This window comes from Notolabrus celidotus, chromosome 11 (assembly GCF_009762535.1).
Source record: "Notolabrus celidotus isolate fNotCel1 chromosome 11, fNotCel1.pri, whole genome shotgun sequence".
Lineage (NCBI taxonomy): Eukaryota > Metazoa > Chordata > Actinopteri > Labriformes > Labridae > Notolabrus > Notolabrus celidotus.
The window spans coordinates 11,188,141-11,211,615 of NC_048282.1; the positions used below are offsets into that span (position 1 = coordinate 11,188,141).

At 40.9% G+C, this 23,475-nt stretch overlaps 1 protein-coding gene across 2 annotated transcripts; it reads left to right on the forward strand.

Moving 5' to 3' along the window:
- The first annotated feature begins 7,138 nt into the window (after window positions 1-7,138).
- Window positions 7,139-22,069, forward strand: LOC117821799 (solute carrier family 2, facilitated glucose transporter member 1-like). Of its 2 annotated transcripts, XM_034696303.1 has the most exons (10): window positions 7,139-7,401; window positions 9,864-9,956; window positions 11,866-12,026; window positions 12,118-12,358; window positions 16,293-16,455; window positions 16,564-16,751; window positions 18,437-18,541; window positions 18,627-18,728; window positions 18,801-19,004; window positions 19,666-22,069. In XM_034696303.1, exons 1-10 carry the CDS (start codon window positions 7,384-7,386, stop codon window positions 19,870-19,872), a joined length of 1,482 nt encoding a protein of 493 aa, XP_034552194.1. In that variant the 5' UTR covers window positions 7,139-7,383; the 3' UTR covers window positions 19,873-22,069. The 2 variants fall into 2 exon arrangements, with proteins under 2 accessions (XP_034552194.1, XP_034552195.1); XM_034696304.1 differs by lacking the exon at window positions 7,139-7,401 and having other exon boundaries at window positions 12,122-12,358.
- The last annotated feature ends 1,406 nt before the right edge of the window (window positions 22,070-23,475 follow it).

Sequence of the window (23,475 nt, forward strand, 5' to 3'; positions counted from 1 at the left end):
CCACACAGGAACACTGAGAGTGTGTGCTGATTTTAAGAGAGTGTGTGTGGAGGATTGGCCGCTCTAACAATGTTCCTCAAGACATTAAATCCCTCCATGTATGATTTATACTTCACAAAAACATTTTAAATGATTCTCAGGCTGTTAAAGACATCAGGGCTCCAGACTCTGGGTGGGATTGTGTCTGAGCGTGCAGAGAGAGAGTCTAAAGGAGCGTTTCAGTTCAGAAAACTAAACACAGAACAAACAAAGAAGTCAAATATGTTCAGAAATATTTTAGCAAAATTGTCAATGGAAGACTTTTACTGTTAAAGTTTCTATGAGGGGTTGACTGATATCAGCTTTTCAGGGCTGATACTGAAACCGATTATTAGTTCATGAGACCAATAACTGATATTTGGAACTGATCTGGGTTCACACAAAAAGAAAATCTTTCTCTCATAATTTAGGATGTGGACCTGCCATTAAAAACTGTTACTTTATTACTGATGACGTATAAGATGCAACAAAGGTGAGATTTTATCTCTGACAAATTTAGACCTTTAGTAAATACCCCCTTTATGTGTCTTTTCTTTGACACACAGTTTGCTTTCCTATTTTTATTTTTTTTGGCGTTGATTGCTGTAGACTTTTTTTGGGGCTTTTATTTTGAAGGCAGATTCTGCCACTTCTCTGTCAAATTTCTACTTCCCATAACCACCTGCTAGCCATATATTATCTTGCTAACTACCCGGCTACTAACTTAAAACAAAATCACATTGCAAACAACATTGATTCAAAGATTGTTTTGTTGATTCAAAATGATTTATGTATACAGATATTTAAAATTAGTCCCAGTGATTCCATGTCAGTTAGTGTTCCATGGATTGATGGATTCTTATCTGCCTGTTTCGGTGGATTTAACATGAAACTGTCCTCATTCAGCTCTCCTCCTCTGAGCTCTGCAGTTCACACACCTTAAAAATAAACGAGTCAAATGTCACAACTTTTAACCCTGTTGCTATCATCACAACTGCTCATAGTTTAAGTTTCTTTGTAGAGATCAGTAACTTAAAGTTTAACTCCCCCAAACTGATGCCTTAGCTTTCCAATAACATTTGATAGGTGTGACCTTAAAGAGAGATCCTGATCTCACCAGATACCCAAGTACTTAAACTGCTGGACATGTTTAATGCTTATACTTCAATGTGGACGAGGCACTGATTGGTGATGTCACGATCTGAGCAGATATTGTGTCCTTACGTAATTCTGTTTTCTTACTTTTTGAACAAGCCATTCAGAGCAACCTACAGCTCCAACACTCCAACTCACATTTACCTAACAATCTCAAACTATGCCCATGTTTAATATCAACGTCCAACATTTCTGTCATAAATTGCTTTTGTTTTGTTTTGTATTTTCTTAGTGTTGTTTCAGGCTTTGATTTCCTGATCTGTTTTGTAGATTTTACTTGTGGTCATGAGTTGTATTGTCTTGTTGCTCCCCGTTTTCTGATATCAATCTTGTTTATCATTCAGTTGTCATTTCATGTGTTGTATTGTGTTTCTTTACCTGTATGTTCTTGTAGCATTTCCTGCTTTATTTTTTAGTGTTTCCCCAAGTGTGTTGAGTCTGGTTTTACTTCCCTGAGTTTTCCCTCTTCAGTGATTGTGTGCCCCACCCTGAGTAGTTTTGCCCGTGTCTTTTGTCACACCTGTGTTTAATTATCCTTTACGTATTTAGTTTCTCTGTCAGCTCATACGTCATCTTGTGTTCTTCGTTGTTTACCTTTTCCTGCTCCATGTGGTTCTCTCGTGTTTTCTTTTGGACATTTTGGATTTTATTTTTTTTGTACATTTAGATTTTATTTTTTTTAACTTGTCAAATTTGCCCTTTCCTAAATAAATCTCTAAGTCTGCACATGATTCCTCCTTCCTTTGTTTCAACCCAACATTTAATTTATTTGTTTGTAAAATATTTAATAGAATAATGCCACCTCTTTAAATTATTACTGTTCATTGGGCCGAACTCAGATGTTTTTATTCTGAAGAATAACGTTAGAACAATGAGCAAATTGCAATTTATTAGGCAGCCCCGTTTTATTCTGTAAATTAATTTTATTCTGTCGGTCCATAACAAGAGTTTCACCAATTTATCAATCAATCTTAATTTGTATAGCACCAAATCACAACAAATGTTACCTGAAGAGGTCTAGACTGTACTCTATGTTATATTATTAACAAAGACCTAACATCAAGACAGGATAAGATCTAGTCCCATCTTATAGGCAGTACTCAGTGATCTCATCTTAATCCACCATGAGCAGAGCACTTTGCAGCATTTAGCAAGTTACAGTGGACAAACTTCCTCTAACAGGCAGAAACCTCTAGCAGAACCAGACTCATGTTAGACAGACATCTGCTGAGACCGTGTTGGAGAGAGGGATAGAGGGAGATGAAGAGCGAGAGATGATAGTGGTGAGATGGATAGTAGTAGTTGTAGCAGCCGGAGTCTGGAACGTCCACAGCAACAGACTGTCAACGGCAGAGATCCTGAGGAACCTACGAGACAGGGGAGCTCAGGGACTCCAGAAAGGTCTATGGTTAGTAACTTTAATGGGACAGGAAGAGTGACAGGCAGACAGAGGAGATAGAGGGAAAGACAGGATCCCAGTGTGTCAGTTCCCCCCAGCCGTCTAAGCCTATAGCAGCATAACTAAGAGCTGGTTCAAGCCTGAGCCAGCTCTATAAGCTTTATCAAAAAGGGAAGTTTGAAGCCTACTCTTAAAAGTAGAGAGGGTCATATGGAGCAGTTCAGGAGAATCCCTGAACTTTTCACCCCCTCGGTGGAGCTGATAGTTTGGTGTCACAGACTGTTAAACCTCAGAGTGAATTCCTGACCAACGTCTGGAATCTGCTGAGATTCAAGTTCATCTTCTGCTGTCTTCACACAAAACTCTGAAGGACGGTTCAGCTGCAACATGCCAACACTATTATTCACATCCAGCAGACAGTCTGCGTCGATCTGGTTATTCCTCGAGCTTCAGGTATTTTTTTGTGTTGAAAACTTTTATGTGGTTTGACAAGAGGTTTAGAAAAGCCAGAGAAACTATTTTGCTTGAGCTGTGGACCGCTAATGGTCCATACCAGAGTTGTAGGGAGGCAATCTTTTCAAAACAGACAGAAAACAAAAATTCCATTTTACTGTGTGATGTTACTTTGTCAGTGTTACTCTTCCACTGGGTATTCAAACACGTGTGATAACAAGACACAGGTGAAACACATGGTGTGCAATCAAATTTGAGGGAAAGACACACAGGAAGTAAAACTAGACTGGACAAACTGGGAGAATACCACATAATAAAACAGGAATCAAATACAAGGGTGCTGGCTGACAAAACAACACAAGGAACTACAACTGAAGAGCACGAGGAAAACTGAAACTATTGATGACTGTAAACAAAAAGAACATAAAACAACATAGAAGAAACAACCGGCTGTGAGAATTGAACCGATGCAGAAGTGTCTAAAAACTGCAGTTCCTCGAGCGTCCACTTGAGGCAAGCTGCAGAAACACCAGAAACCAAATACATACCCGTTCAAAAAAGACCATCTTTACAGTGGAAATAAAGTGGTTTACTGCCTGGTTCAAAAAACATTTTAGTTCTGAATAGCTCATTTGTCTCTCTGCACACACTGTACAGGGGTTGAATTTTTGTATAACTTTTTTTTTTTTTAAAGCTGCTGTGAGGAACTTTTAGCTTGTATCGATTCTGGCGCCCCCTTGTGGACAAAGTGATACCTCTTATCTCTTGTCCTGTACATGCAAAATAAGTGTCTTCAGACAATAACCTCATCCTGTTTTTTAACATTTAGATTTATCGCACAATGTGATTATTTGCAAAGAACACAGCCAAAAAAGGGTGTTTCTAAAGCGAGATGTCAATCATCTGTTTTGACACCTACCCCCTCAGAGCAGTTTCAGGCATTAAAATGACAACAGAGAAGGTATCAGTGTTGTTGTAGATGGTCTTGTTTGCTTTTGAGGGTCATAAAGAGGCATCAGTACCAGTTTCAGTCTGTTTCTCAGCAAGTTAAAAACTCCTCATAGTGCCTTTAAGATATTAAAGTTATTCGTTTTGCATAATTAAGGGCATGGCTGACTTGACTGACAGGTGGGAACACTGTAGCTGTTTACTCCACCTATCTGCAGACAATGGGCTTCAAAACTCTGCTTCAGAAACAAATGGGTGATGTCACGGAGACAACCCGTAAAACACATAATAAAACTTCAAAATAAAACAGGAAATGAAGACCAAATATGTTACGACACATTATTTTGGAGCTGCAAATCTGGAAATCTGCAGATCTGCAGAACGTGAGTTTAAAAAATGTGACTAATGTGTTCTGAATAAACACAACATAGAAGAATATACACAAATGTATTTCCGACTGTGCTCCTACAGCGTGAAAATACAATGTTTAGAGATGTTTTATAAAAGTAGTTTGTATTTTTACAGTTGAGAGCGACTACTGTGTAACCACACCATAAATCACAGCTTGCTTTGTTGTCTATGGACTCTCAATAGGACCAAAATGAACAAAACAAACATCATTCTGCATTGAATGAGATTTAAAAATAGAGATTGAGAACTCTAACTCATTAGGAAAATGTTCACAGAGGGAGTGAGACAGCTGAGAAGTTTGACCGTTTCTTGTAAGATTCATTTTTTTGTCAGTTGAGTCGCCCCCTGCTGGCCTTTAGGAATAATGCAGGTTTAAGGCACTTCGCTCATTTCTCTTCCGTCTTTTATCCGTCTTATTTTTCCCCTTCTTTCACCTTTTGCATGCTCACACTACAACACACACATAACAGTTCAGTTCAGGGGAAATCATTTATTTTTACAGCTCTATAAATCAATTTAAAGAACGCTCCGCTTGTGTAAGTTGTATTAACTGGTATGTATTAACCACACCATCAGGTCACACATGTTGGCTTCACTGACTGCACTGAGTGTACGTAAAAATAGCTACTGTCCCCAGAGGATTAGAGAGAGAGCAACCTCACCTGGGCTTACACGAGGAAGTCCTACACACACACACACACCCCACACACACACACACACACACACACACACACACACACACACACACACACAGAGACACACACACACACATGCACACACATACACACACACACACACACACACACACACCCACAAACACACACATACACACACACACACATACACATACACACACAAACACACACACACAAACACACACACACACACACAAACCCACACACACACACACACACACACACATACACACACACACACACACACACACACACACACAAACACACACACACACACACATACACACACATACACTGCAGAGAGTCTATGAAGAGATGATGGTTGATTCAGGGGTTGGGGAATGATCCTATGGAGGTCTTTGCTCACATCTGTGTGTAAATATGACACTACAGTGAATTAACGTTACCAACATGTGAACTAATATAGGAATGTTTTCCTGTGTCACATGTTAAATAGGACACATGATAACACGTGTGCCATGGCAAAACTCTCAGAGCGAGGCCTCGTTAAAACCTCACTCACACCAACACGAATCAGATGAACATGATTTCAGTTTTTCTGTCATTTCTGTATTTCTGTCTTTCAGCCTCTTTTTGCCTGTTTTTGGTTTTCAGCGAGAAAATTCTGCAAGGTGTTGAGCAGACAGCTGATTGATCTGCAGAAAACATCACACGGATATGACACAGGAGCAGCTGGTGGAGCCTTTGAGTATTAAAACTGATCAAAATGATAAAACAGGAAAAAGAAGATTGAAGGATTGAAGTGTTGCTTTTTCTTGAGCTGGAGCCTATTTTTTTACAAGTACTTTGTAAAGGACTGCAGCTAAGAGCATTTTGTTTTCTGTCGGTTGTTATCGGTCATTAAAACTGTCTTAGGCATCCTTTAAAAGTTCTGAAAGTTTTAAAATATGCTTGTAAAAATGTGCAAACCGTACTCGGCTGTGATCTTGACATTACAAATTCTTATCCTTAATATTTGATGCACCTTGCATGGATTGCTTGCATTCATATGTCTTCTGGAGTTCCTTCTGAAACATGCTTGGTTATGAATACATTTACATCCTCAGTAGCTGCATGTCTGAAAGCACGAGGGAAGGGGTGATACTGCCGGTACCACAAAGGTAGTCGCTAAATCCATCTGCATCTCAACCTAAGTAGTGCTAACTGACCTAAACATTATATCCTTCTACATGTCAATTTAAGCGTGTTTTACATTAAAGCTCCTGCGGCAACGGATTAACACACTAGGGGGCAAAATTGAGCTGGAGGCCTCGATTGCCCCTGCTAATCCGTTCAGTATCAACTGACTTTAAGAAGCTGTGAGATACGATGAACCCTGCAGGGAGAAAGTTCAGGGACTCGTTTGGTTTACGTTGAGTGATTCTTAAACAAACAACATAAAGATTAGTATGTGTAAAAGAGTATAAAGATGTTACCATGCCATATCAGGGAAAGATGAAGAACAAGACGAGATGAAGGAGAAGGCTGAAGCTCACAACTTTTAGATGGATTTTTATGTTTGTTGCACTCTTTTTTGGGATGGATTATTACATTTAAAACCATAACACCTCTACCAAAACACACAGAGGCGAAAACTCCCCAAAGTTTAAACAAAATTTCAGACCCTGATATTTTTTTTGAACAGCCTTGCATCCACCTCAGAGACTGTCACTGTCAGGGGCAGAAGGAGGAGGAGTCTCCTGTGTTTGTGGGTGTTTCACTCCATCAAAATCAAAGCAGTGCCATGAAAGTATATCCATAAAGTCTCGATGATTTAAGGCGTTATATGTGGAAGATTTAGTCAGCCATGATAACAGAATTTCAGGTAAATGATCTGCCACCTGTTGCACTCTTACACCTGTTTAAACACAGTCTATACCTGCACACAAGGAGGGACATAATCACACAAATTCGCTCCTCGTCCGATATCTGATCCATATTTTACACTTACACCCGGATTATTAATCTGATCTGACTATACACGTGTCTTTGTTGGTGTGTTACCCTCTCAGCCAATCAGCGCAGAGATCCTCGCACTCCTCTGGATGCACGCCAGCTCGTTAAGATCCACTTAGCGCTGACGTCACTAAGCTGCTTACCGCAGCAGCAGGTGAATGAAGGAAGAAACTGAGAAAGATCTGTTTACATTGATGTTGGACTGAAAGATAGTGCAGACAGCATCATGACGACATGAGTCTGTAGGAAATAGATCTCAGAGAACCCGACAGATTACAAAAACCAGCGGGATTTATTTCACAGTCTGAAGGTGAAGTCTGGAGTTTGAGAGTGATCCAGGAGGCCGGGATGGAGTGCAGCGGAAAGGTAAATGCTGAGTGATCCACACAGGACCGGGTCTTACTCTTAGCATCATGCACAAAGCAACAACTTCTCTGCAGAGCGCACAGAAGCCATCTTTTAGACATGTCTCATTCTCGTCACATGCAGCCTGTACGTGTTAAGGTGATTTCTCAGGTGTGAATCGGGAAATGCTTTAGAGTTGTGATTTCTGCACCGTCAGACATCCTGCAGGTGACCTTAGGTGACCTCTGCTAATCTATCAAAATATATATATTTCAAAAAGATGAGGAAAAAAAGAACACTCTTGTCTAGAAATGTGTGTTTTGGTGCATGACAATAAACATAGAACAGAATTCAATGTTATAATTTTGAAGTGTCTTTACCCTTTGTGATTTTTTTCTACTTTTTGTCACTTCTAGATGTGTTTTACTGTATCTTGCTGAGCATAACATACCTTTCTTTTTCTCTTTTCACTACTGGTGTCATTTCTTACTCACTCTTACAGAGGTGGGTGATGCAAATTAGTATCCACAACAAACCCTATGATATTATTATTGTAAAGCTGTTTTCAGTTTGTCTATAAACACTGTATTTACCCCTAATACATAAACCATAATTAAGTAAATAATGCAAATAGATAATAATGTAAACAAACAAAAAAATCCAACGTAACTTGAAAATGTGCAACAAACTCTACCTCGAAAAGTCAGTCTGGTCCCTTCTGACCAACACCTGCATGACGTTTTCTGCAGCTTTCTGCTTCTTAAATTTCCTCTCTGCACTCTTTGCAATGTGTGAAAAAGTCATGCATCAACAAGCACTGCATTGTTTTTATTTTATTTTACTACACGCACACCTTGTTTGTCATGAAAGACAAAAAACAGCCCTGAAAGTCCATCTTATCATTGCAGGTAATAACATTTGAAGTGCACTGTCAGTCAAATGTAGCTCTCCTGTGATGCGGAAGAACCTTTTGCATTTATTTCATGCATCTTTGTTTTTGTTGTTTTCAAACATCAAACAGTTCCAGTACAAACTCAAAGCCGACCTTTTTAGTCTCACTTTTAACTGATTATCCCTTCTAACTTTATTTATTTTTGTCTAGTTCAAATTTTATTCAGTTTTTCAGTCAAATACTGGGTTTTTTTGTAAATTGTAAATGACATATATATTATTTATTCAGTTAAATTTAAATGTGTGTTTATTTTTGAATATATTATGGATTATTTCATTATTTGTTAAGTTATTAATTAGATCTTATCTTTTTTTTTTTTACCTCTCAGCATTTTGATATTTTATTCTGTTTTTACTTTGATGTATATACTTTCTGTGTAGCACCTTAGTTTCTTTTACTGCTTTAATCTTGTAATATTGTATTGTCTTATTATTTTATTTTATTTTGGTGAGTTGAATTTCCTGTGTTGAGTTTAAACATCTTATTTTAGCTCCAGGGTTTAAGATATCATGACAGTGTTTCCTCAGTTCATCAGCAACTTCTTTTTTTAATTCTCATTTTATTTAATTTATTATTATTATTTTTATTAGCATTATTATTATTATTTATATTTAATGGTCTTAACCTTGCATATTGATTTTCTGGGGGTATTTTGAATTTATTCTATTTCATTATGACCATTATTACTTTTATGTACAGCACTTTGTGTTTCAATATCATTGTATAAAAAGGTTTTACAAAAGAGTCTGATTGCTCTGAGCTGGGAGGTGGATTTATTGTAGAGTGTCTACAGGTGTTCGCCTTCATACTTATTTACTATTGGGTTTAATCCATTCATACTTTTTATTTTCATTCTGGTTATTTTAAAATATTTTATCCGCTTCTTTTCCATCCATTGTATTTATCTGACTGTGGTGCACCTCATAACTCTGGTTTAGAAAGGTGCATTAAAAACAAAGTGATATCTGTCTGATATTGTTTTCGGTCTCCTCTGAGCGCTGTCTTTGGTGCTGAACTGCAGGCATGGATGGAGTGTGATCAACTGAAGTTTTACAGGTGAACTTTTACTCGAAGGAACAAACTTCTCCCTTCAGCTGCATCTGTTCAGCTCCTTCTTTACCTGCAGCTTTTCGCAGAATAATATACAAAGTGGATGATACATTATGTAAGTGGTTTTGTTTTGTTTCATTAGAAATTCAACATCATCATGAGCAAAATAGTCACTAAAACCTTACCTCTACTTTGATTGAGTGATGTGATTTTAAAGAGAGAAGTTGTTAACTTTGAATCCAGGACCTTGAGGCCTTTGTCCTGCAGGATAGTTTGGTATTCATCATGACCACACTGAGCTGCACTCTGCCCTCTGGATCTTCTGGACTTCTTTATGAGATGTTTCTTCATGCACGTGTTAGTAGCAATGTTTTTATGGCCAAAGCATCGGGGCAGTGAATGGACCAAAGTGACTCTGGTCTAATAACATTTGCATGTCTTTATTCAGACCTTAATCTGTGTTTCTCTGTTGTATCACCAGGTGACGCCCCAGCTGTTGATGGCTGCAGGGACAGCTGTGATTGGCTCACTACAGTTTGGCTACAACACAGGAGTCATCAACGCTCCTCAGGATGTGAGTATTTCTCAGTGACTACAACCTGGCTTCATTTCTTTATAGACGTTATCAGCTCATCTCAATGGAAAGGGTCCATCTCAAACTTTACATTTCATTAAGTTAACACCCTGATTCATCTGACAACCATTTTGCATGTACTAAATCATCAATTAATTGGTTAGGGTAATTTCTTTTCCACCTTTCCCACATAAATCAAGCCTTTGACTGCAATATTTTTGCAGAATAATGGGAGTTACCTACATAGAAAAAAACAGCAAAATATTTTTATTTTATGCAAACCATGCAGAAAATTTGGGATCATTTTTCATTATAAAAAGTGTCTTCATATTTTCTAATAAGATGCATAAATCCCTGAAAACCTCTGACATAAAGAGAGGAGGGATGGAAGTTTATAGTATGATGCCTGAGAGGTCAAATCCAGGGCAAACAACTTGCATGTGAAGGTAATTCCTGTCAGTGCTCAGCTCCTCCCATCAGAGTTGTGGTAGAGTAGTGAGATGACCCTGTTTCATCGTGTGAATGAATCGAGCTGAAACTGTTCTTATGCAGAGGAAAAATTCATGTTGTGAGATCTTGGTTGCTGAGGACGTTGCATGCCACCAGGTTGTGTTTTGGATACTAATCTGACTCTCTAAGGTCACTGTGAGCTCCTGAGCTGCCAGCTGCCCCTGAAGGGGGTCTGACAGAAATCTGAAATGACACGGAGCAGGTTAATGAGATAATGCAGCAGTTTGTTTGGAGGCATTAAGGATAAAGGAGCTCAAGGTTATTAGACCAGCTGAGCGTAATGTGCTCATAGTTTGACTGATGCAAACTTAGATGTAGTTTGGAGTTCTTTACACTGACAAAGAAAAGCCGATCCCAGGAAGTATCCACTTTTATTATGTTAAAGGTAAATACTAAGATGCCTATAACCACATTTTGGGATACAGAATGTATGCATGTGAAAATTTGAATAATTTCAACTTCATGTGCTAAGTTTTGTTGCAAAAGCTTTCAGGCATTATGTCCTGACGTTGCATCAGTAACTGTCACCAAACTCTATTCACAATACAATTATTTACAAAGTTATTTGCTTGTTTTCTATCAAGCCTTTGTCACATATGCACTTTTGCAATTTCCTAAAGCTGCTCGTTAATACACGTCTCTAAGCACGTAGTCTTTCCTGTCAGATGAGGGACAGGGGATACATCTCTGAAATGCACAGATCCCGAATTGTATTTGTGATAAATATTTTTGTTTCAGAGATATTTATTAACCGTTCTGCGGTTAATAGAAATGTTCAATGTCTGTGTTTTACTCTGACGACTGTGTTTTTAGTGGGTAAAGCAACAGACCTATGCTATGATCACAGTGTCTGCTTGCTGCATGCAAACAGACACATGCAGAAATCTTTGCTGTTCTCATCTTAAAAATGATTTTCCGTCAACTTTAGATGTTTTAATTAATCCTGTGTCACTCTACTTTACTGCTCTCTTTTTTTCTGCAGCATTATAGCACACTTTTCTGCTGTATGTTACGAGTTGATGTAAAGATATGCCAACCAAATGCAAAGCAACTCAATTTAAAGAAGTGTAATGATGCAAATTTGCACCAAGTAAAGTGAATGAATCCTAACACTGGGTCATTAATTTTAGAGCTTAGATTCTCTTTTAGCCCTAACATTGCATCTGAAAAGGTGGATCAGAACACTATTCAAATTGTCAAAACCTAAGAAAGCATGGATTTTTTCATCTGCATCATGATGTCGTTATTTAAACATCCATTTGACTCCTTTACCGTAGTTAAATCACAGTTACAAAAATGCAGAGTGCCGCATCAAAAAACTTTAAACAAACAACTTTACTCAGCCTGTAGATCCCTTCCTTGGCTTGCAAACTAAGCCCTCTGTGTTTTTGTCTTTCAGATCATTGAGCACTTCTACAACGAGACATGGCACCACAGGTTTTCAGAGCACATCTCTCAGCCCACTCTCACAGCTCTGTGGTCACTCTCCGTGGCCATCTTCTCTGTCGGAGGAATGATCGGCTCATTCTCTGTGGGACTCTTCGTCAACCGCTTTGGCAGGTAAGACCCTCCTCTATTGATTTAACATCAGACCCATCATCTCTTAAGAATAAAAACAGACTTTTATTGAATGCTGTGTTTATCTCTGAAGGAAGAACTCCATGCTCATGGCCAATGTGCTCGCCTTTATTGCCGCTGCGTTCATGGGCTTCTCCAAACTGGCTGGTTCCTTTGAGATGCTCATCATTGGACGTTTCATCATCGGCCTGTACTCTGGCCTGTCCACTGGATTTGTGCCACTTTATGTCGAGGAAATCTCACCTACATCGATCCGTGGGGCGCTTGGCACTCTACATCAACTTGGAGTTGTAGTTGGTATTCTCCTTGCACAGGTGAGCACAAGAACTCTTGAAGCAGGATTTCCAAACTTTATTTCCAACCTTTGGTAGCCGTACACTGACAAAAAAACCTCCATATGGTATTGCAACTGAAGCTTCCCTCACCTGCTGGCCACTGATAGAAGGTACAGCTTGTTTAGTCCCTAGTTGACTTATCAAAGAAGTGCCCACATAGGTTTTTGTGGTTGGATAAGTTTCGACTGAACACAAGCTCAGAGAAGGCTTTTAATTGGGTTGGTGTTTGGGCGCTCATGGGCAATCCAGTGTTATCAAATAGTAACCTTTGGTGTTGAAAATGAAGCCAATAGGAGGTACAAAAAAAAAGAAGGAAGTTTGTCAAATGTCCACAAGAGGCTAGCTACAAAAGCCAAGAAATCCCAATTGGAACCCATTTTAAAGTGTTAAAAACTGATTTGGGTGGTGCAGACAATGTGCTCTGCCCGACTCAGTTTGTGTGCTCTGCCTGCTGGTCATCAATCGCCTGATCTGGCTCAGGAATTCATCACTCACCAGGCAACTGAGACCCAGTAATAACACAACAGTAACCTCCGGGAGTCTGGAAATATAGGAAGAGATAGTTGGTCAGTAAAGGTGGGAATTGAACCCGGGCTGCTGATTTGAAGACTAGGCCTCTTAAGGTGCTGTATCTGTACTTGGCATGCTTAACTATTGAATGCAATTTGTGCAAAAAACAAAGATGTGACAGAAGACAAGCTTCTGTTTCTGTTTCTGCAGCATGAGATTCAAGTCCTACCGTAACACCACTTCCTGTTAGGGCTCAAGTTACAGTAAAACCAGGAGATTATCCAGCGACCTGCCAAGATTGGGAGGGAGAGTTAGGGATTCACCACCAGCATGGTCAGCAAGCGAGAAGGACATATCCTGGAAAAAACAGTTGCCTCCCAACTCCACTCTCACCTAACCCACAATAACCTGTATGAACAGTTCCAGTCCGGTTTCCGCCCACTCCATAGCACTGAAACAGCACTCCTTAAAATCACCAACGACCTCCTTGTGGCAGCTGATTCTGGACTCCTCACCATCCTCATCCTCCTCGACCTAAGTGCAGCCTTCAATACCATCTGTCACACCACCCTCCTCACTCGGATATCCTCCATTGGTATCACCCACACTCCGTTAGACTGGTTCACATCTTACCTCTCTGGCCGCACACAGTTCACTCAACTCAAGTCCTTTAAATCCACTCCTTCCTCCGTCACTACAGGGGTGCCCCAGGGCTCTGTCCTGGGGCACCTCCTCTTCATCATCTACCTCCTTCCCCTCTGTAATATCCTCCGCAAATTCAACATTCACTTCCACTGTTATGCAGATGACACCCAGCTCTACCTCACCACTAACCCTTCATCCACTCTCCCGCCCACCTCCCTCACTGATTGCATCTCTGAAATAAAAACCTGGTTCACCCTAAATTTCCTTACACTAAACAGTAATAAAACCGAGGTTCTCCTCATTGGCACCAAATCCACTCTATCCAAATCCAACAGTTTCTCACTCACCATTGATAACTCCTCCGTTTCACCCTCCCCCCAGGTTAAGAGTCTGGGTGTCATCCTTGACAGCACATTATCCTTTCAATCACACATCAATAACATCACCCGGACTGCCTACTTCCATCTTCGTAACATCAATCGTCTCCGCCCCTCCCTCACCCCCCACACTGCCGCCATCCTTGTCCACAGCCTTGTCACTTCCCGTCTGGACTACTGCAACTCTCTCCTCTTCGGCCTCCCTCACAAATCCCTCCATAAACTCCAACTGGTCCAGAATTCGAATGCCTGTATCATTACCCGAACCACCTCCATCCACCACATCACTCCTGTCCTCCAACAGCTCCACTGGCTCCCTGTTCAGTTCCGCATTCAGTTCAAAGTCCTCCTGTTAACATTCAAGACCATCACAACCTCGCCCCCCCATATCTGTCCGACCTCCTCCATGTTCCCACTCCCTCCCGCTCCCTCAGATCCTCTTCCTCCATACACCTGTCTGTCCCCTCCGCCTGTCTCACCACTATGGGGAGCCGAGCATTCAGCCGCTCTGCTCCCCGTCTCTGGAACTCATTGCCACCTCAACTCAGAAACACCGATTCTTTCCCCCATTTCAAATCACAACTCAAAACATATCTGTTCCAAACCGCCCACTCCGTCTGACTCCAATTGCACTGTCATTTTTGTTTCTATTCTTTTTCTTACCACTTTGTTAGTTTACCATTCTCCAAATCCAACACAACAGACGAAGCATGTTTTATTCAACAAGCTTAAGGACGTGTTTTACCAGACGAGTGGTAGCCTCAGTAAGCTGCCGATATTTTTCTTTTGTTTTTAAATATCAGCAGATTTGTCACTGATAAATCCCCAGGATGCACAGACTCCCTGAAGAAGCAGCTTTTTGTATTTCTATACACAGACAGTGGATTTAGGAAGGTCATACGGAAGTCCAAGGCTATATCGGATTGTCCTGATCACTCCCTGCTGGGCGAGTTTAGCTCCTGTCTCCAGGTCATAGATACAGAGTTCCTGCTCAGAGGACAAATATATACAAGCCTCCTTTCCCTGCTAAGAAATTATGAGCCTGAATTTAAATAGACATCAGTCAGACAAAGCACTGCATGAATATTGCACGTCTTCATTTAACGTGGTGATATTTCATCCAGTTGACTGTCCAAAATGTTGCTTCATGCGACACTGTTCTTGCAGTGACTGTTTCTTGTTGCTGCATCTAAATGTCATGAAAAGTGAAGTTTGCTTTGATTGGGTTTGTTCACTGCTGGTCCATCTCAGAGTATTACACCTTTAGGCTGCAAAGAAACTTCCTGTTCTTTAAGTGAGTCTGTAAAAGCAACCCATGTAAACAACTTAATTCGAATAAAGCCTTAGTCTGATAATTGGACGTAATTAGATTATTGAGCGCTTGAGAACCTCCCGGAGTCTGAGAGTTAGGAGGTAGATTTGGGAATGATGTATAGAGAATGGTGTATTTAAAGATGACAAATGTTGTTAATGAAGCTTGTTGGACTAGCATGTTGTCAGACAGTGGGATTTTTAGTTTGAGTGTCTTTACAAAAAACTGTGACAGTCAATGTTTCTTTATTGTCTGTGAGCTGAGACATTGAAAAGGCATTGTCTGGCTGGCAGCAAACGTTACTCCTAAACCTGTACATATTGTTCAGCATTAATGGAGCCTTCACTGATGTGAGAGCAACCCATGCCATGAGCACTTATGACCCCTATACCATCAGGGATGCTGGCTTTGAACTAATTGCTGATAACAAGCCAGGTGGTCCCTCTCCTCTTTAGAGCAGAGGACACAGCGTTCATGATTTCCAAAAAGAATGTCAGATTTTGATCCAACAGACTACAGGACAGTTTTCCACTTCCCCTCAGTCCGTCTTAAACGGGCTCAGGTCCAGAGAAGTCCCTGTTGTTTCTGGATCATGTTAGCATATGGTTTCCTCTTTGCATGGTTCAGTTTTAACCTGCATTTGTGGATGAAGTGATGAACTGTTTTCACAGACAACGTTTTTTTAAATGAATTTGAGCCAATGCAGTGACTTCCGCTTCAGAGTCATGTCTGTTTTCAATGCAGGGACTTCCATTACAGAGCCATGACTGATGTTCTTTTGGTGTTTGTCGCATTACACAACTTTTTCACTGTCTTGTTGTCACTTCTTAGATATTTTTGAAATGCTGTTGACGCTATGTTGCTGATTAATGTCTTTGCACCATTCTGGATTAAGTACAGGCTTCAAAAATGGAAAAAGACCATGACACTTGAGTTAAAGTGTTCTCATTGAGGGTAACGTTGCAGCAGCCACACACTCCTGGTAGTTTGCTATGATGTGTAACTAATGTATTTCTCTGAGCATGCTGTATCCAGTTGGTAAACAGTGTACTGTGTCTGTGTTGTGCAGATCTTTGGTATCGAGGCCATCATGGGGAACCACACCCTCTGGCCCCTCCTGTTGAGTTTCACTCTGCTGCCGGCCGTGCTGCAGTGCATCCTGCTGCCCCTCTGCCCCGAGAGCCCCCGATACCTCCTCATCAACTGCAACGAGGAGACCAAAGCCCGCAGCAGTGAGACACGCACACAATTTCAAACACATCGTTCCACACACTTCCAACCCTCCCTGATAACTTCAGTGTGTTGCTGCTTCACAAATCCAAGTAACTTCTGTCTTGCAGTTCTTGTGAAGCTGCGGGGCACCGACGAGGTGAGTGAGGACATGCATGAGATGAAGGAGGAGAGCCAGCAGATGATGAGGGAGAAGAAGGTGACCATCCTGGAGCTGTTCCGCTCTCCGGCGTACCGGCAGCCCATCTTTGTGGCCATCATGCTGCAGCTCTCACAGCAGCTGTCTGGTATCAACGCTGTAAGTCAAACAACTAAAAAGTCCTTCTCAGTGTCGGATGGAAACGGTCCTTCAAATTGTGCAATCCAATCAAGAAAATGCATGGCACATTTTGTAGGTTTTTATTTTTTTGTACTCTGCAGCCATGATGGACTATGATATTTGTAAGACCTCGAGGGCCGACGGTAGTGTGGACTTTCACTATTCAACCAGTCTTTAATGTCTTGGGAAACTGAAAAACAGACTTCCTGTAACAGGCAGAAACCTCGAGCAGGACCAGACTCATGTTAGACAGGAATCTGCTGAGACCGAGTTGGAGAGAGGGATAGAGGGAGATGAAGAGCGAGAGATGATAGTGGTGAGACGGATAGTAGTATTTGTAGCAGCTGGAGTCTGGAACGTCCACAGCAACAGACTGCCAACGGCAGAGATCCAGAGGAACCTACGAGACAAGGGAGCTCAGGGACTCCAGAAAGGTCTACGGTTAGTAACTTTAATGTGACAGGCAGAGAGAGGAGAGAGAGGGAAAGACAGGATCCCAGTGTGTCAGTTCCCCCGGCAGTCTTACTAAGAGCTAGTCCAAGCCTGAGCAAGCTTTAACTATAAGCTTTATCGAAAAGGAAAGTTTAAGGCCTATTCCTAAAAGTAGAGAGGGTGTCTGCCTCCCAGACGTCATGCAGACTTAAGGTTCATCTCAACTAGAAGAGCACAACATCCAAACTGTCTCAGAAAAGATGTTTTCTCTCCATTTTGAAACCAGTGCAAAGCTTTTTTTCTAAACAAGGTGGAGTACAGCCGTCTCTCTCTCATGCTGGTTGAAATTACTTCCATTAACTCCCGTTAGTCAACTGACAGCAAAGTAAAGGTATGTAAAATATGACAAAGCATTATGGTAAGGTTATAACTAATCTGTTGTGTAAAATAACAGCAACATCGAGCGGTGAAATTGTCCACTGCTGCAGACATAAATATAATAGTGCACTATTATTTCCACTTGTGGAAAATGAAAGTATGAGAACGGATCAGAGTCATCATACATTTTGCAGAGACATTACAGCCATTTATCGCAAAGCAAGTTATGCTTTCATCAAACTGTCTCAGCTGGTGCAACCCCTGAAACGTCAGAGCGTAAACTCCATCCTAAATTAGAAACTAGATTAAAACTGGGCGAGGTTGAAACTCACGCATAGAGTGCTGGTGAGAAGGTGTGCAGGGTCCAGAGATGCACTGTGCAAAGCAAACAGCTCAAATACATGTACTTCAACTTCCATGCTCCTGCAGGACTGTACCAAGAGATGTCTCTATACTTCAGACTCTGCATCAAAACAACATTTAAAGTTACTCGCTAGTCATCTTGCGAACAAACCAGTCTTTACAAATCTGAAGCATAAAGTGATTGATCTGGCATCCTTTAGACTTCTTCTACCAGCTGAATTGGTTCAAAGCATTGTAGCAAGCCAGATCTTCGTTGGCATGCAACTTTAAAAACTTGGCAGAGAGCGCTCAAAGAGAACTCTGGTTGTTGGTGTAAATCCAGGAAACCCTGGCATCGCCTCTTTGCTGACGAGCCAACAAACTGGTCCGCTGTAAGAAGCTGGAGGCAGCAGAAAAGTCAATCCTGGAGACGGTGCGCTCTCCTCAACAATGTTACAAACCCAGCAATGATAACACAGACACTCACTCACTCTCTGTGTCTTCCTCCTCAGGTGTTTTACTACTCCACTGGGATCTTCCATCGAGCAGGCGTGTCCCAGCCGGTGTATGCAACCATCGGTACAGGAGTGGTCAACGTTGCCTTCACCGTGGTGTCTGTACGTCACAAACCGACCTCTGAACGAATCTCTCAGATGTGTAGCTCCTTGATGTCTGTAACGAGTCTCTCTTCTCTCTGTGTAGCTGTTTGTGGTGGAGCGGATGGGCCGGCGACCTCTTCACCTCATCGGTCTGATGGGAATGGCGGTCTCAGCAGTTTTTCTAACCATCGCTATGGCGCTTTTGGTACGTATTTGTGATCACTTTTCCATAAACATGAAACAAAGCGACTGACATCTGTTTTTTTGTGCTCTTCAGGACCATTTTAGCTGGATGTCCTACCTCAGCATCGTGGCCATCTTCAGCTTTGTAGCCTTCTTTGAGATCGGCCCCGGCCCCATCCCCTGGTTCATCGTGGCCGAGCTCTTCAGTCAGGGACCCCGGCCTGCTGCCATTGCAGTCGCTGGTTTTTGCAACTGGTCTGCAAACTTCATAGTAGGAATGGGCTTCCAGTATGTCGAGGTAAGACATTTCAGTGCTGTTGAGCATCCTGGTCACATGACGTCTCTTAGGGCCTCATTCACCAACAAAAATGTCCTCTTCAGAAGTTTCAAAGAGAAGGCTACGTCTGATTCATGAATGGTTCTTAAACAGCAGAATTGTTCTTGCCTGTGTTCTTAACTGATGAAAGCCATGTCCTCGGAACTTTGGAGCTCATGCTCAGTGTTCCAAATTAGCATAGACACACGCTTCTTAAATGCTAATATAAGGGCATGACACTACAGGGTCACACACAGAAATCACACAGGCTCGGGAGAGGAAGAAGAGAGACATAGGAAAGGTGCAAATTAAATTATAAACGAACCCTGCGCTGGATTTCAAGTAAAAAGTTGATTTGGGTGATTTTAAATGGAGGTAGAGCTGCTGGAAGTGAAACACAAAAAGCTGATTTTTTAAAATCATATTTTATAGCCTTAGTATAGAATATAAACCAAGTGGCAACCTCCGGCTAAGATAATTGAAGCCAATGTGGAAGTGTTAAAAACTGAAGTTCATCGAGTGTCCGCTTGAGGCTGGCTCCAGAAGTACCAGAAACCACATACACACAAATTTAAAAAAGACGTGTTAGCTGTGTGAACATGATGCATTCACTTTCCTCATGTTTTATTGTACACCCCTGCAGCTACTTTGTGGCCCGTACGTCTTCATCATCTTCACGGTCCTGCTGCTCGGCTTCTTCGTCTTCACCTACTTCAAGGTGCCTGAGACGAAGGGCCGCACCTTCGACGGGATCGCTGCAGGTTTCCGTCAGTCCAGTGGTCACGGTGCAGACAAATACTCCGCTCCTGAAGAGTTCAACACTCTGCGAGGAGAGGACCCCGACCTTTGAGAGACGCCATGCACGCACATGGTCATGTGCAGCAGAGCCATAATTCACACCAGGGATAAACTTTTAGAGCAATACTGTCATTTATCTCACGTCTGTAAGCCGGTGTTAGAGTTACATAGGAGCTGTAGTCTCTTCACAGACTGTTCAAGAGATGAACGACCTGACGGAGGAGGGCTGTGTTTGTAAATATTGGAGCAGTGTGCTGTCTAGGAAATCTCAGCTACTGACATGCCACTGCTGTGTTCTTGAAAAGAAAGGTCCAGTGTGCAACTGAAGATCTGTTAACACAATATTCATACATTTTTAATCATGTTTTATCACCTAAAATAAGATTTATTGTTCATGTGAGGCTTTTTGCAAATTTTTAGGTGTAAATAGTTTCTCCTGCAGAGCTGGGAGAGGAGGTTTGGAGGGTAAGGTTATAAGTTGGCTGCAATCTGCATCCTAACCACTAGAGGCCCCTGTGCACTGCTTCTTTAGAGCATGCATTGAGGCAAAGAAAGCAGGGTGCGTTGAGACTGTGAATATTTTATGTTATATGATTTTAAGCTTCAACTAAATCTGAAATCAAACATATAAAATGTTTGCATTTAAAAAATGGAAATAATGCTCAAAATAAGTTGCACTTTGCAGGGTTAGAACAGTGTTTGTATCCTTCAAAGCAAAAAGGGACAAAGTGCAATGGACAGAAGCTTTGTGGTTATAAAACATAATATGTATGAACCATGCGAGTACAACATTCATGTGTTTTAAACATCAGTGATGGGCAGACAACATCAGACTTTGATACTGCTCATATTAAGGCATACCACTCACTGAAAAGTCATAGTCTAAGGATGTACTTGTATTCTAAAATAATCTCCAGCGGGCCGAGTAACTATCGAAACATTTTGCCAACTTTCCACAGATAAGTTAAAGACTTGCACTATATTTGGTCTAAAACTTGACGTCTAACTTCTCATAATGATGAGATGACTACCTTAACTCTGAGTCAAACTTGTGAGGTATAAAAATGTTAGTTTAGACTCTAACTGAGGAGCTGTTTTAGTGTTGAGATTGTTTTATTAGTTTAAAGCTCCTGTGAGGAACTTTCATTGTCTGTCAGCTCTGGCTCTCTCTTGTAGACAGAGCAGTATTTATAATAATATTAATGATAGCACTTTTTTAAATACTCAGGGGGAAACGTGGGGTTTCATTCTGGATTTAAATGATGGGAGGGCAACAAATGCAAAAGCTCTGCACCTTGATGTATGAGGGGGCAGGGTTATTGGGGATTGTGCTCTGCACATATCCTGATTTACCTACTACCGCTTCTCTCTTTTGTACTGCCCAGGTGCACAATAGGGTTTTTACCAAAAATCTCCTCTCAACAATCAAACGTATCCTTCCTCGTGAATCTCTGCTGCATAAAACGTATTAAAAAAGTCTGTTTCTGCAGAGCGCTGTTAATCTCTTCGACCTGCAGCAGCTGCTTCATGCATGAAAAGTAACCGTATAAGATTAGTCAGTCTTTTTTCTGGTAGTCCAGTTTGTTTAGAGGGTCCGTGTCAATCAATCAGTCAACGTATAAATCCTCACAAGAGCTTTAAAACATGTAAATAGTGAATAAAATCTGATAGCACCAGTGTGGGGTGTGCTCCTTTAAAATGTATTATATAACATATTGCTGTTTTTTTAAGGAATTTTACAAAATAAACTTCCATGTATCGTATTGTGTTAGTGATGGCACAATGTTTGTGTTAATGTCAACAAAATAACTACAGGAGTAAACATAGGCATTAAAAAAGGAAGAGTAATGATTGAACTCATTCAAAGTAACTTATTAAAACGTGTTTCTTTCTGACTGTATGAACAGATGGATGTTTGTAAAGGAACAATATTTTATACAAAAATACTGAAAAGCAGAACTTTTGTGTTGTCATATCGAGGAAAAACTGAGGTGGAGGACCCATGTGCTGAAACTATTTTCTGAGCTGATCATTAAGATTTCTCCTCCAAAGTAAGATTTCCTCATGAGCTGCTGAAATCAGTAAATTACTGTCTAAACATTGTGGATCAAAAGTGTGTGAACAGTTATTTGTTTTTTACAGATCAAATGAACCATGGGTGGATTTGTATGTCATGACATTGTTGTGTCTCACAGTTAAACTGTACAGTGTTTGGTTTTAGTAAATAAAATACATATTTAACAATGGTTCATTGTGTTTTGAGTGTCAAAAGTGTTAAAATGCTTTCAAGGGATGGAGAGCTCAACAATTTGTAATTTATTTATTAAAGGATAGCCTCTTTCTGGTACATTTACAACATCTATCCAGTAGGTGGCAACGAGTGTGGGGAATGACTTACTAACATCCAGGGGTAGTGTATGCAGCCCTTCCATTAAAACCATTGCATTTGGTAGAAAACGATTTTGGAGCTGATGCTAGGTACCACTAAATATTCCAATTTCTACACACTACCTCTAAAGACAATACATTTGATCAAAATGTCATAACGCAAGATATTTCTGCACTTTGCAAAGCCAAAAATGAAGGTTTAAAAACTCTACGAGGACACTAAGATTACTGCTTTTACGAGCAGACACTTTTACAAACTATTAGAAACTCTTTCATGTAAAGAGCAGCAGGAGAAATTTTCTATATTATGGAAGTTTGAAGAGCCATGGGGAACAGAAGCCTCCTTTGATACTGCAGAGTGGACACTAGAAGAAGCTCACAGACAGACACAACATGAAGACTGATTGAAGGTCAACTCCATGAGCCATTTTTTTCTCTGAGATTGGTGTCTGTTTCTGCGGTACCTCTAGGGTTTTCGGTCTTCTGCTCCCAGCTTCCTAAAGTACCTGTCTAAACTCTATAAATACAGTGATCATGTAAGAGGCAACTGCTCAGAGTCACAGCAGCTGCACTGGAGGTTTGATGAACAGACTTTTCTAGAGGTTAAAAGGTGAATCAGGGTCAGAGATGACGCTTCAGTCTGCACGATCCTGTCAGAGTTAAACTTTTCAGCAACTGTACGACTCTGCTGAACTTTCACCTGACAGTCTGAATCACTCCAGGTCCTGATCCTGGATATCTGTTTGTGATAAAGGAGATATGACAGACTCCTGGGAAACATGAAAAGGCGCTTAAATCTGCATGCAGGATAAAGTTTGTCTCATGAAATGTTGCAACAGGACAAGTAACGTTGAGGAAGCTGCATCCAAAACACAACAACATTTCAGAAAACACAACAACATTTACAGAAAACAGGACATTACAGAAAACACAACAACATTACACAAAACAGGACATTACAGAAAACACAACAACATTTACAGAAAACAGGATATTACAGAAAACACAACAACTTTACACAAACATAACAACATGTTGCCTATCCTCAACACCACAGGGCTTCTTCTGGGAGTCTTTACATTCCACCATTTGGATATTGAACTTCAAATGCAAAGTTCAATATCCAGTGTTAGGCATGTGTTTCATTTGTTTGAGGAAACTGTTCCATTTCCATCTCGCATTTGAAGACCTTAGTGGTATTTGAACACCAAACCATCAGACTGTAAGGCTGAGCTGCTTAGCAGTGCATGCTTTTTTCTGTCTTTTC

Coding starts and splice junctions, on each gene's coding strand:
- LOC117821799 (XM_034696303.1), top strand. Junction 12,027..12,117: donor TTCGTCAACCGCTTTGGCAG/GTAAGACCCTCC, acceptor TTATCTCTGAAG/GAAGAACTCCATGCTCATGG. Junction 18,729..18,800: donor CCATCGCTATGGCGCTTTTG/GTACGTATTTGT, acceptor TGTGCTCTTCAG/GACCATTTTAGCTGGATGTC.